The 12402-nt window shown below is 40.7% G+C and overlaps 1 protein-coding gene across 6 annotated transcripts in view; it reads left to right on the top strand.

Moving 5' to 3' along the window:
* Nucleotides 1-12402, top strand: part of WDFY3 (WD repeat and FYVE domain containing 3) — a 265268-nt gene that overhangs the window by 233362 nt on the left and 19504 nt on the right. For all 6 annotated transcript variants that reach the window (XM_082259297.1, XM_082259299.1, XM_082259298.1 and 3 more), the window contains 4 exons: nucleotides 1983-2136; nucleotides 4934-5025; nucleotides 9262-9474; nucleotides 9861-10008. In XM_082259297.1, coding sequence (XP_082115423.1) covers nucleotides 1983-2136; nucleotides 4934-5025; nucleotides 9262-9474; nucleotides 9861-10008 — 607 coding nt within the window. The remainder of the gene's footprint in view (nucleotides 1-1982; nucleotides 2137-4933; nucleotides 5026-9261; nucleotides 9475-9860; nucleotides 10009-12402) is intronic.

Genomic DNA, 12402 nt, shown 5'->3' on the forward strand with positions numbered 1-12402 from the left:
AAAAAGGAGCATATGATTGTTTGAATGGAGCTATCTATCCTAGTAAATGGTTCACAAGCAATGACCTTCTGGTGTGACAAGCAATAACTTTGAATGGACTTCAAAAGAATTAGAGCTTCCTTTTTTTTACTTATAGGGCAGTGTGGGGAAGGGTCGAACATTTCCATGTGTCATTGCTGTTCTATGTTGGGTCATTTTTTCCTCAATCACTTATCAGGCAGGAAATTAGGAAAACTCTACCTAACCTAAAGGATTTCTTCATGTAATTTAATCCTTAAAATTATCAATATTTTTTTTCCCTTTTGTTGTCAAGTAACCCTGAATGAAAATAAAAAAAATTAGTTAAAGGTTCTTCTACAATCTCAGGGGTCCACCCAATTAGCATGATTCTAAATAGAATAATTCCTATTCTTATGAGTTAGCACGGGTGGGTGTGCTATTTCAAGCAACCAATCCACAGTCAGAATTTTACTGATGGAAAATGTGAGATCAGATTGGTTGTATTCTTTTTTTTTTTTTTTTTTTGTCTTCCTAAATTGTCTCAAAAGTTCTTTACAGCTAGGAAATAAAATCAAACACACTGCATAATGCTATGTATTATTAAAATTAATAGAGCTTACCCTCTTCTTCTCCTTCCCCTCCCCAAATTGTTTTGCTGTCCAGATTTCTACTTTTCTACCCAAAATCCTTCGCAATTCTAGTTAGACCCTTGTCTATTATGTATTATGTGGTAATTAGACAATTTTCAGAATTGGACAGTAGAGTGCTTGCATAAAAATATTTGAAGCTTGAACAAGGGAACACTGTCTTGTCTCTCTGCATTTTATTTATGTATAAGTTTCTGCTGTTTGGGGCTTTATAATGGTTTCTTTCTTGGGATTAATAAGATAACCAAAGCCGGATGATTATATTCAAAAGTGCAATAAAGTTCAACATTTTCTGGTTATTCTCATCTGTCTTCATAATTTTTTATAGGGCACAGTAATCTGCGCCCTATAAACTAGCATTCCAAATGGGCATCGGCAACTAATAGTAAACATGTCATGACAAAAAGAGACGCTACCATTGAAGAATTTAGAAACAAAACAAAAAAAAAACTGGCTGCTTGGCCATCTGGTTCTTGGACTACTTCAAGACCATAATACATATATATATGTGACGGCTTTGAACTGGTTTACTGGGGCTATGGCTAAAGCTATCTGCCATAACTCTGGTATTTTTTTTTCCAGCCGGCAATTCTCTTTCTGATGAAAGTAATCCGAGCAGCTGATTAGGGTATTGCTGCAAAATTAGAGCGAGAGCAATAATTCTTGACCTCCTTTTGTAACTCTAAACTGGTAACCTGTAAAAAATTTTAAAGTGTCGCCTATGGAGATTTTTTTCAGTATCGTAGTTTTTTGTGCCATTGCACGAGCATGCGCCATTTTAGATTGTGCAAATGTTAGGTATATATTTATTCAGCTTAACATCATTTTAACTAAAAATTTGGTTATTGTGTTTTTTTGCATTACCATTCATTAAAATGTATTTAAAAAAAAAAAAAAAATTATGTTTGAAAAACCGTTGCACAAATACTGGGTGACATAAAAAGTTGCAACAATCATCATTTTATTCTCTAGACTAGAGCCTCTGCTAAAAATATATGTAATGTTTGGGGGTTCTAAGTATTTTTTTTTTATAAAAAATACTAATTTTTACTTGTAAACAAAAAGTGTTAGAAGAGGCCTGGTCTAAGAGTATCAATACATGGAACTTTTCTGGTCTGGGGACGTTTTGCCAGCCCGGAAGTAAGAGAAAATCTTCAACAATTTCTACACAGAGTCCACAGTTGATCTTTATTCATTTGAGAAGACAAAGGTATAAAGTAGAACCAGGTCTAATATTAAGGGGCGTAGCATATAAAGTTTTTTTCTGTGCTTTTAAAGTTTGCGTTTTGTCAAAGGAGAAGGTTGTATCTCATCTGTTGATATTTCTTGCAACAGGGTGGGCACTTTGACTTGGCTGACCGGATGTTTCACAGTGTACGAGAGGCTTGGTACTCCGCATCTAAGCACAACATGGCTGACGTGAAGGAGCTAATTCCGGAGTTCTTTTATCTTCCAGAGTTTCTTCTAAACTCGAATAACTTTGATCTTGGTATGGATTTTTTTTCTTTTTTTTAACATCAGGGTTTTAAAGAGAGCCTGCTACCAGACCAGTAATTTCAACAAAAATCTCCCCATTAGATTATATGTGCATTTATTGTATTGTAATAATTGCATGTTATTTACATATAAAAGCATCCCTTGTATAGTCATCCAAAAGCCCTGAGATTGCTGTTTATCACTGTTATTTTCGATGGGATGTCAGCAACTCCAGCAGACATCTAAAAGCCCTGGGACTGCTGCTGGGTACTGTGACACGCTATAATAATCCCCTGTGAACCTCCCCCAGGCATTTACATGAAAGGTTATGGAGGAGATGGACTAACCCAAAGAATAATAAGACATTCCAAGAAGAAGAGAGGGCTATGGCAGACAAGGAGGAAGTTGTGTTGGGGAATTGATTCTTCCTAAAGTTGTCCAATTTGCTAGCATGTTCAAAAGAACATTGTAAGTCAATAAAAACAGTTTATGGAAAAAAGAAAAACTGCAAATAAGTATTTAAAATTCTTGATTTTCTGTGCTTCTACCTGCTTATTTTTTGGTTAGGTGAAAGGGTTTCTTTAAAGCAATAAGAGATGTATTTTTCTGGGTATTAATGATATGGAACACCGTTTACTGTGATCTAATAAAGGGAATATTCAGTAAGGTTTTTTAGGTAAACATATATTTATATTATTATTAATAATATTTTTTCGAATAATTTAAAAAATCTCACCAATGTTTTTCTTGCGTAAACTTTTATTACAACTATAACACTATGACCACTTACAGGTAAAGTGAAAAACATTGATTATCTCCTTAAATGCATCTTAAAGTGGGCAGGATATTTTAGGCAGCAAGTGAACCCGCTGTCCCTTAAGTTGATGTGTTAAAAGCAGAAAAAATGGGCAAGCGTGAAGATTTCAGTGTTTTTGACAAGGTCTAAATTGTAATTACTGGACAGTTGGGTCAGAGCATCTCCAAAACTGCAGGTCCTGTAGGATGTTCCCAGTCTGTAGTAGTCAGGACCTACCAAAAGTGGTCCAAGGAACGAAATCCGGTGACAGGGTCTTGAGTGGCCAAGGCTTATTGGGGAGCGAAGACTGGCCCATGCAATCTGATCCAATAGAAGAGCTACTATAGCTCAAATTGCTGAAAAAGAGTTAATGTTTGTTCCCATAGAAAGTGTACCAATGTCTGAACACACAGTTCATAACAGTTTGCTGTGCAGCCACAGACCGGTCAGGGTGCCCATGTTGACCTGTGTCCACAGCCAAAAGCGCAAACAATGGGCATGTTACCATCAGAATTGGACCACGGAGCAATGGAAGAAGGCTGCCTGATCTGAAAAATTGAATAATCGTTTCAGGAACACAACAACGAGTTTGTGGTGTTGACTTGGCCTCCAAAGATTACAATCCGATTGCCTACTCCAGATTACAATCTAATCGGATTAAGAGGTCTTGTAGAGTCTAGGCCTCGACAGGTTTTGGTAAACGGTCATAAGGTTATGGCTGATCGTGTATACACCAACCATAACTTAGACTATTGAGAGGTAACGTGAATAACATTGAGGATATCATTACAATGGCATCTGAAAGTGGGTGAGCTCTATTAGGGAGCAAGTGAACATGTCATCCCTGAAGTTTGTGTTGAAAGCAGAAAAAAATGACTATTGCGGTTTGTTGTGTATGAGGTTGCATAGCCGCTAATCAGTCAGAGTGCCTATGCTGATCCGTGTAAACAACAAAAGCCCCTACAATGGGCACATGACCTTGAGAACTGGAGCAATGGAAGAAGGTGGCCTGGTCTCATAAATCACATTTCTTTTATATCTTGTGAATAGCCGGGTGCATGTGTAACGCTTATCAGGGGAAGGGAGGGCCCAGGATGCAGTATGGGAAGAAGGCAAGCTGGCAGAGGCAATGTAATGCTTTGGGCAATGTTCTGCTGGGAAACCTTGGTTCTGCCATTCATGTGGATGTTACTTGACACGTACACCTACCTAAATATTGGACCAAGTACAACCCTTCATGGAAACTGAAGTACCTGGTGTCAGTGGCCTCTTTCAGCAGTTAAATTCACCCTGCCACACTGCAAAATAGTTCAAGAATGGTTTGAGAAAGGCAACAATGAGTTTGATTGGTTGACTTGACCACCAAAATTCTCCAGATCTCAGTTCATTCAAGGGATGTGCTAAAGAAACAAGTTAAATTCATGTTGGCCCTATCCTCACAACTTACAGGACTTAAAGGATCTGCTACTGACAGCTTGGTGCCAGATACCACAGCATACCTTCCGAGGTCTAGTAGCGTCCATGCCTCAACAGATCAGGGCTGTTTGGTGTGACCTAGGTAATGTTAGGTCAGTGGTCATAATGCTATAGCTAATCGGTGTCTATGTACTCATAGGGGAAATTGGTATTTTGCTTTTTATATGGCTTGATATACAGGCTCAGATTCCTGCTTTGCAGTGCTATACAATGATTCTGCTTTACTACGTCTTCCAAGTCTCACTGCATGCTGTGTGAACTTCATATGAGAAATAAAGGTAAAGATTGCACTGATTACTCCAAATATTCACTGACATACACTATACAGAACTATTCACTAAACGTACACTATACAAAACTATTCACTAAACGTAAAACGTACACTATTCAGAAATATTCACTAAACATACACTATACCCATCTTTTTAATTGTAGTTGTGAAATGTATTCAATACTAGAGATGTTAAGCATGTTAGACACAAGATAATAACGTGATGTGTATTCCAATGATATGGTAATTACGTTTGTTTTCTTATAGGCGCCAAACAAAATGGAACAAAACTGTGTGATGTAATTCTCCCCCCATGGGCAAAAGGTGACCCGCGGGAATTTATTCGAGTGCACAGAGAGGTAAATCGAAAAACAATGACATATGTTAACTCAACCGTTCACTGAACTGATCCATACTGTATGTATACTGTTTATATATACTGTTAAGGGAGATTTTTAAATTTAGACTTTTTGCCAGGTTGCTTTTCTACTTGGTACTAGAGCCCTGCATTGGTGCTGCTTCTGAAAACCGTGATGTAAAGAAATCTAGTGCTAAGTGGGGACAGGTTATAGCAGCTGTCTTTTATTATAAAAGTCATGTTCCTTATCACTGCTAAAGTGTGCTAGTACTTCCTATTGGGCTTGGGTCATGTCTCGGTAGTGACATTAGACTCATGTGGGTCTGTAGAAGACACAAAAAGTACATTTCAAATGTGTTTATATTACATTACTATCTATGTACTGTATCTCACAAAAGTGAGCTCACACCTCACATTTTTGTAAATATTTTATTATATATTTTCATGTGACCACACTGAAGAAATTACACTTTGCTACAATGTAAAGTAGTGTGTGTACAGCTTGTATAACAGTGTAAATTTGCTGTCCCTTCAAAATAACACAGCCATTAATGTCTAAACCACTGGAAACAAAAGTGAGTACACCCCTAAGTGAAAATGTCCAAACTGGGCCCAGTTGGCCATTTTCCCATCCCGGTGTCGTGACTTGTTACTGTTACAAGGTCTCAGATGTGAATGGGGAGCAGGTGTATTAAATTTGAAGTGATCACTCTCACTAAATCATAATGGTCCCTGGAAGTTCAACATGGCACCTCATTGCTAAGAACACTCTGAGGATCTGAAAAAAAGAGTTGACGCTCTTCATAAAGATGGCCTTGGCTATAAGAAGATTGCCACATACCCTGAAACTGAGCTTCAGCACAGGGGCCAAGACCATACAGTGGTTTAACAGGACAGGTTCCACTCAAAACAGGCCTCGCCATGGTCTACCAAAGAAGTTGAGTGCACATGCTCAGCGTCCTATACAGAGTTTGTCTTTGGGAAATAGACATTTAGTGCTGCCAGCATTGCTGCATAGGTTGAAGGGGTGGGGGATCAGCCTATCAGTGCTCAGACCATACGCCACACACAAATTGGTCTGCATGGCTGTCATGCCAGACTCTTCTGAAGATGATGCACAAGAAAGCCCACAAACAGTTTGCTGAAGACAAGCAGACTTAAGGACATGGATTACTGGAACCATGTCCTGTGGTCTGATGAGACCAAGTTACATTTATTTGGTTTAGATGGTGTCAAGCATGTGTGGTGACAACCAGGTTAGGAGTACAAAGACAAATGTGTCTTGCCTACAGTCAAGCATGGTGGTGGGAGTGTCATGGTCTGGGGCTGCAAGAATGATAAATGGTAATCTGGAGAGCTGCAGTTCATTGAGGGAACCATGAATGTCAACATGTACTGTGACATACTGAAGCAGGGCATGATCCCCTCCCTTCGGAAACTTGGCCGCAGGGCAGTATTCCAACATAACGACCCCAAACACACCTCCAAGATGACTACTGCCTTGCTAAAGAAGCTGAGGGTAAAGGTGATGGACTGGCCAAGCATGTCTCCAGACCTAAACCCTATTGAACATCTGTGGGGCATCCTCAAGTGGAAGGTGGAGGAGCGCAAGGTCTCTAACATCCACCAGCTCCGTGATGTTGTCATGGAGGAGTGGAAGGGGACTCCAGTGGCAACCTGTGAAGCTCTGGTGAACTCCATGCCTAAAAGGGTTAAGGCAGTGCTGGAAAATAAAGGTGGCCACACAAAATATTGACACTTTGGGCCCAATTGTGACATTTTTACTTAGGGGTGTACACTGTAAGGCTCCTTTCACACGGCCGCTCCGTGTGAAAGGTCCGCTGCGGGACTTTTTTTTTTTTTTTTCCACGGAGCGGATGACATTTCTGTCATCCGCTCCGTGTGCCCGCATATCATCCCATCCGTTTGCGGATGATATGCGGACCTAATGTAAGTATATGGCACTGCGGATGTCAGCGAATGACACCGCTGACATCCGATTTTCCTTCCTTTCCGTTTTTTACACGGAAGGAAAAATGGGGTTCTGTTCCATTCGTAAAAACGGAACAGAACTGACAGGAGGAAAATCGGGTGTCAGCGGATGGTATTCCGCTGACACCCGCAGTGCCATTCACTTACATTATGTCCGCAAATCATCCACAAACGGATTGGATGATTTGCGGACACACGGAGCGGCCGTGTGAAAGGACCCTTATACAAGCTGTACACTCACTACTTTACATTGTAGCAAAGTGTAATTTCTTTAGTGTTGTCACATGAAAAGATATAATAAAATATTTACAAAAATGTGAGGGATGTACTCAGTTTTGTGACCTACTGTGAGTTATTTTTATCTTTAATAAAGGTTAAATACATATACTTTGATCATGTTTCATAGAATGGTGAAACACATTTTATGTATGTACTGTATTTGCCTTCATATTGTATATTGCTTAAATTTGGTTTAGCTGTTACAACTGTTTAAGCTTGCCATACATTAGTAAAATTTTGTTAAAAATATTTTGCTTTAAAACGGTTGTAAAAGCTCTAGGTTTTTTATCTCCATGCATTCTATGCATGAAGGTAAAAAAAACCTTCTGTGTGCGGCAGCCCTCCTAATACTTACCTGAGCACCATTGCGATCCAGAGATGTCCACGAGAGCAGCGGCTCTCCCGGGTCTCTTCCGCCCCATTGGCTGAGACAGCAGGGGGAGCCAATGGCTTCTGCTACTGTCAATCACAGCCAGTAAACCAATGAGGACAGATCGGGCCAGGGTGGAGTTGCACTCCCATGTGTGAATGTACACACACAGCAGTGCCTTAGGAGTAAGCCTGCTCGGGTGCCCCCCCCCCCTACTAAACTGCTTGCTATGGGGGGGATCGGCAGGGGGCCAGGCACACCAGCAGGGGACCCAAGAAGAGGAGGATCGGCCAAAACCAGTGCACAGAGCATGCAAGTATGACATGTTTGTTAGTTATTTATTTTTATCTGCCTTTATTATCACTTTAAGAATGTTTGTTAAGTTTCATAATTGTTAGTGGGGTCAAATCAATGTTTGTTTTCAACTACAGTGATGAGAAAGTTTGAAGGAGCAAGATGGAAAATTTTTCTCACATTTTTAATAGTGTGTGTGTGGTTTTCTTTCGAGAAAGTACATTTGTTTCAAAATTGGATGTTAAAAAAGAAAAAACTTTTGAAGTACTTTTTAACATTTGTCAAGTCATCGAATGTACGGAGAATGTTTCAAATGAATGTTTGTACGAACATTTGAAAATCTACTAGTGTATGGCCAGCATTAAAGCGGTAGTATCCCGCTTTTTGACACTTTTACCTACAGGTAAGCCTATAATAAGGCTTACCTGTAGGTACAAATAATATCTCCTAAACCGGCATGGTTTAGGAGATAGTTACAGTGCATGCAGCTGCTCGCGCGAGCGGCGCATGCGCTCTGAAGGTCCGGGGGGACCTTCAATTAATTTGCCGGGAGCTTGCCGGAAAAATCGTCATCGCGGCTCCGGCCAGTCATCGCGCTGGAGCCGTCTCTTCTCGCCAATCACCACGCCGGAGCCGCCGAACTCGGAAGAGACGGCGAGGGATCATGGAAGCGCCCGCAGCGATGTCCGGGGGTCCGTGTCGGGGCTTCGTTCTAAGGTAAGTTACACATAATGGGCTAGTATGCGATGCATACTAGCCCATTATGCCTTTGTCTTGCAGGTTTTTTTTTTTTTTTATATTTATTAGGGTTTACAACCTCTTTAAGTCGGCCATAGCTGGTTTGAATCTTTGCCAATTCAGCAGGGACCGGCCGAGATTCAAACCATGTATGGACAGGCTAAATGCACCCAACTTGATCTATCGATCAGCTTGGGTACAACCAGTCTGTCGGATTTTGCATGCAATTATTGCTAGTAGCTATTATAGCCACCAGCAGTAATCACTGTGTTCTCCCAGCGGGGACGGCTTTTCAAGCCCCCCCCCCCACTGGGAGAACACAATGGCTCTGCGCGAGGTTGCAGGAAAGAAAGTCGCTCCGTCTATGGCCAGCCTAAGTCTTATATTGGTCTTACTGTCCTTTTTATTACTAGCATACAATATATTTTTCTTGTAATTGTTGTCATTCTCTACTAGATTCATTACAGTTTTTAGATTCCATGTAAAAGTAAAAATACTGTGTAAGATTTGGATTATAGAATTTGCCACAGACGTGTGCATAAAGGCTGCTACTGTTTTTTTCAGGCCCTGGAATGTGACTACGTCAGTGCCCACCTGCATGAATGGATAGACCTGATCTTTGGATACAAGCAACAGGGACCAGCTGCTGTAGATGCTGTCAATGTCTTTCACCATCTCTTCTACGAGGGACAAGTGGATATTTACAACATTAATGACCCACTGAAAGAGACTGCTACTATAGGCTTTATTAACAATTTCGGGCAGATACCAAAGCAGGTAAATGTAGAGAGAAGAATTAAAAGCTTTCAGGTTCCATATTAGATTATATTTATTTGGTGTGTGTAGTCTGTAGCACAGTTCCTCACTATGGCAGTGCTGTTGTTGTCCTGGTGCTATCATGTGGACCTTTCTCCATACCTGTGCATACAATGCTCCTATACAAAATTTATTGTTGATATTTTTAGGTCTTTGTTGCTCATAACTATGTTTTGCCTCTTGGTCTGGTTGAGTGAATAAGTGTTTCCTACTGTAAGTATGTAGATGGATGTAATTCACCCTAATAAAATATTGTGCAGATATGTAACTGGCGAATTACATGTGAACCCAAAGTTAAACACTTGAAACCAGACTTCTCAACAATGTACCCATTTCCTCTCTAACAGTTGTTTAAAAAGCCACATCCACCCAAACGTGTCAGAAGCCGGATGAATGGAGACATGTCATCCGTATCCATGCCACTGGGATCTGCATGTGACAAGATATTTTTTCATCATTTGGACAACTTGAGACCTTCCCTGGCTCCAGTCAAAGGTATTGGCTTCATACTACACTTTTAGGCCTAAATTACACAGGCGGCTGGGCGGGCTGTGAAAATAGGTAGTTGAGCCACAGTTTTATCAACCCCTGACCACCTAACTGCCACCAGCCATGTTAGTACACACTGTCATTGTCGTATTGGGCAAAAATCATACTACAGGCCACGTTTGGCAAACAGTGCCATTACCAAACGCAGCTCATTCAAGTGAATGAGGGGCCACAGCACCACCACATGTAATGTACATGGTTAGGGTGCAGTGCTGTGGGCTTTTAAGGGTTAAAATAGACATCCAGAAAGCAGCATATCACCTCTGAGCCTCCTGTCAAATGCCTCTGAAAAGCACTCTACCATTTACCACTTTTCACTGAGGCAGCAATGGACGTAAGTTGCATGTTTTAAAAAGCTACCTGCATAGTCATTCCAGTTGCTTACCTTCATCCGAAGATCTGCCTTTTAAATAAGGTACTGCAAGTGTGTGTGTGTGTGTGTGTGTATGTATGTATGTATGTATGTATGTATATGTATATATATATGTGTATATATATATATATATATATATATATATATATATTCACAAATACACACACATGAGAAGATATAATAAATTATTTACAAAAATGTGAGGGATGTACTCACTTTTGTGAGATACTGTGTATCTATATGTATATGTGTGTGTGTGTGTATGTATGTATGTATATATATATATATAGATATATAGATGTATATCTACACATATATAGATATAGATGTATATCTACACATAGATGTATATGTACACATAGTATATATATATATATATATATATATATATATACTATCTATAGATATACATCTATCTCACAAAAGTGAGTACACCCCTCACATTTTTGTAAATATTTTATTATATCTTCTCATGTGACAACACTGAAGAAATGACACTTTGCTACAATGTAAAGTAGTGAGTGTACACATTAACAGTGTAAATTTGCTGTCCCCTCAAAATAACTAAACTCACAGCCATTATTGTCTAAGCCACTGGCAAAAAAAAGTGAGTACACCCCTAAGTGAAAATGTCCAAATTGGGCCCAATTAGCCATTTTCCCTCCCCGGTGTCATGTGACTCATTATTGTTACAAGGTTTTAGGTGTGAATGGGGAGCAGGTGTGTTAAATTTAGTGTTGTCGCTCTCACTCTCTCATACTGGTCACTGGAAGTTCAACATGGCTCCTCATGGCAAAGAACTCTCTGAGGATCTGAAAAAAACAATCGTTGCTCTAACATAAAAATGACATAGGCTATAAGAAGATCGCCAAGACCCTAAAACTGAGCTGCGGCACGATGGCCAAGACTATACAGCAGTTTCACAGGACAGGTTCCACTCGTAACAGGCCCTGGTCGGCCAAAGAAATTGAGTGCATGTGCTCAGCCTCATTTGCCAAAGGCATACGTCTATTTGCCTTTGGCAAATAGACGTATGAGTGTTGCCAGCATTGCTGCAGAGGTTGAAGGGGTGGGGGGTCAGCCTGTCAGTGCTCAGTCCATACCCGAACACTGCATCAAATTGGTCTGCATGGCTGTCGTCCCAGAAGGGAGCCTCTTCTAAAGATGATGCACAAGAAAGCCCACAAACAGTTTGCTGAAGACAAGCAGACTAAGGACATGGGTTACTGGAACCATGTCCTGTGGTCTGATGAGGCCAAAATAAACATATTTGGTTCAGATGGTGTCAAGCGTGTGTGGCGGAAATCAGGTGAAGAGTACAAAGACAAGTGTGTTTTGCCTACAGTCAAGCATGGTGGTGGGAGTGTCATGTTCTGGGGCTGCATGAGTGCTACCAGCATTGGGGAGCTACAGTTCATTGAGGGAACCATGAATGCCAACATGTACTGTGACATACTGAAGCAGATCATTATCCCCTGCCTTCGGAGACTGGGCCGCAGGGCATTATTCCAACATAAAGACCCCAAACACACCTCCAAGATGACCACTGCCTTGCTAAAGAAGCTGAGGGTAAAGGTGATGGATTGGCCAAGCATGTCTCCAGACCTAAACCCTATTGGGCATCTGTGGGGCATCCTCAAATGGAAGGTGGAGGAGCGCAAGGTCTCTAACATGAGCCTGCTCCGTGATGTTGTCATGGAGGGGTGGAAGAGGACTCCAGTGGCAACCTGTGAAGCTCTGGTGAACTCCATGCCCAAGAGGGTTAAAGCAGTGCTGGAAAATAATGGTGGCCACACAAAATATTGACACTTTGGGCCCAATTTTGACATTTTTACTTAGCGGTGTACTCACTTTTGTTGCCAGAAGTTTCGACATTAATGGCTGTGTGTTGAGATATTTTGAGGGGACAGCAAATTTACACTGTTATACAAGCTGTACACTCACTACTACATTGTAGCAAAGTGTAA

This window comes from Pelophylax lessonae, assembly GCF_965119305.1.
Source record: "Pelophylax lessonae genome assembly, chromosome: 1".
Classification (NCBI taxonomy): domain Eukaryota; kingdom Metazoa; phylum Chordata; class Amphibia; order Anura; family Ranidae; genus Pelophylax; species Pelophylax lessonae.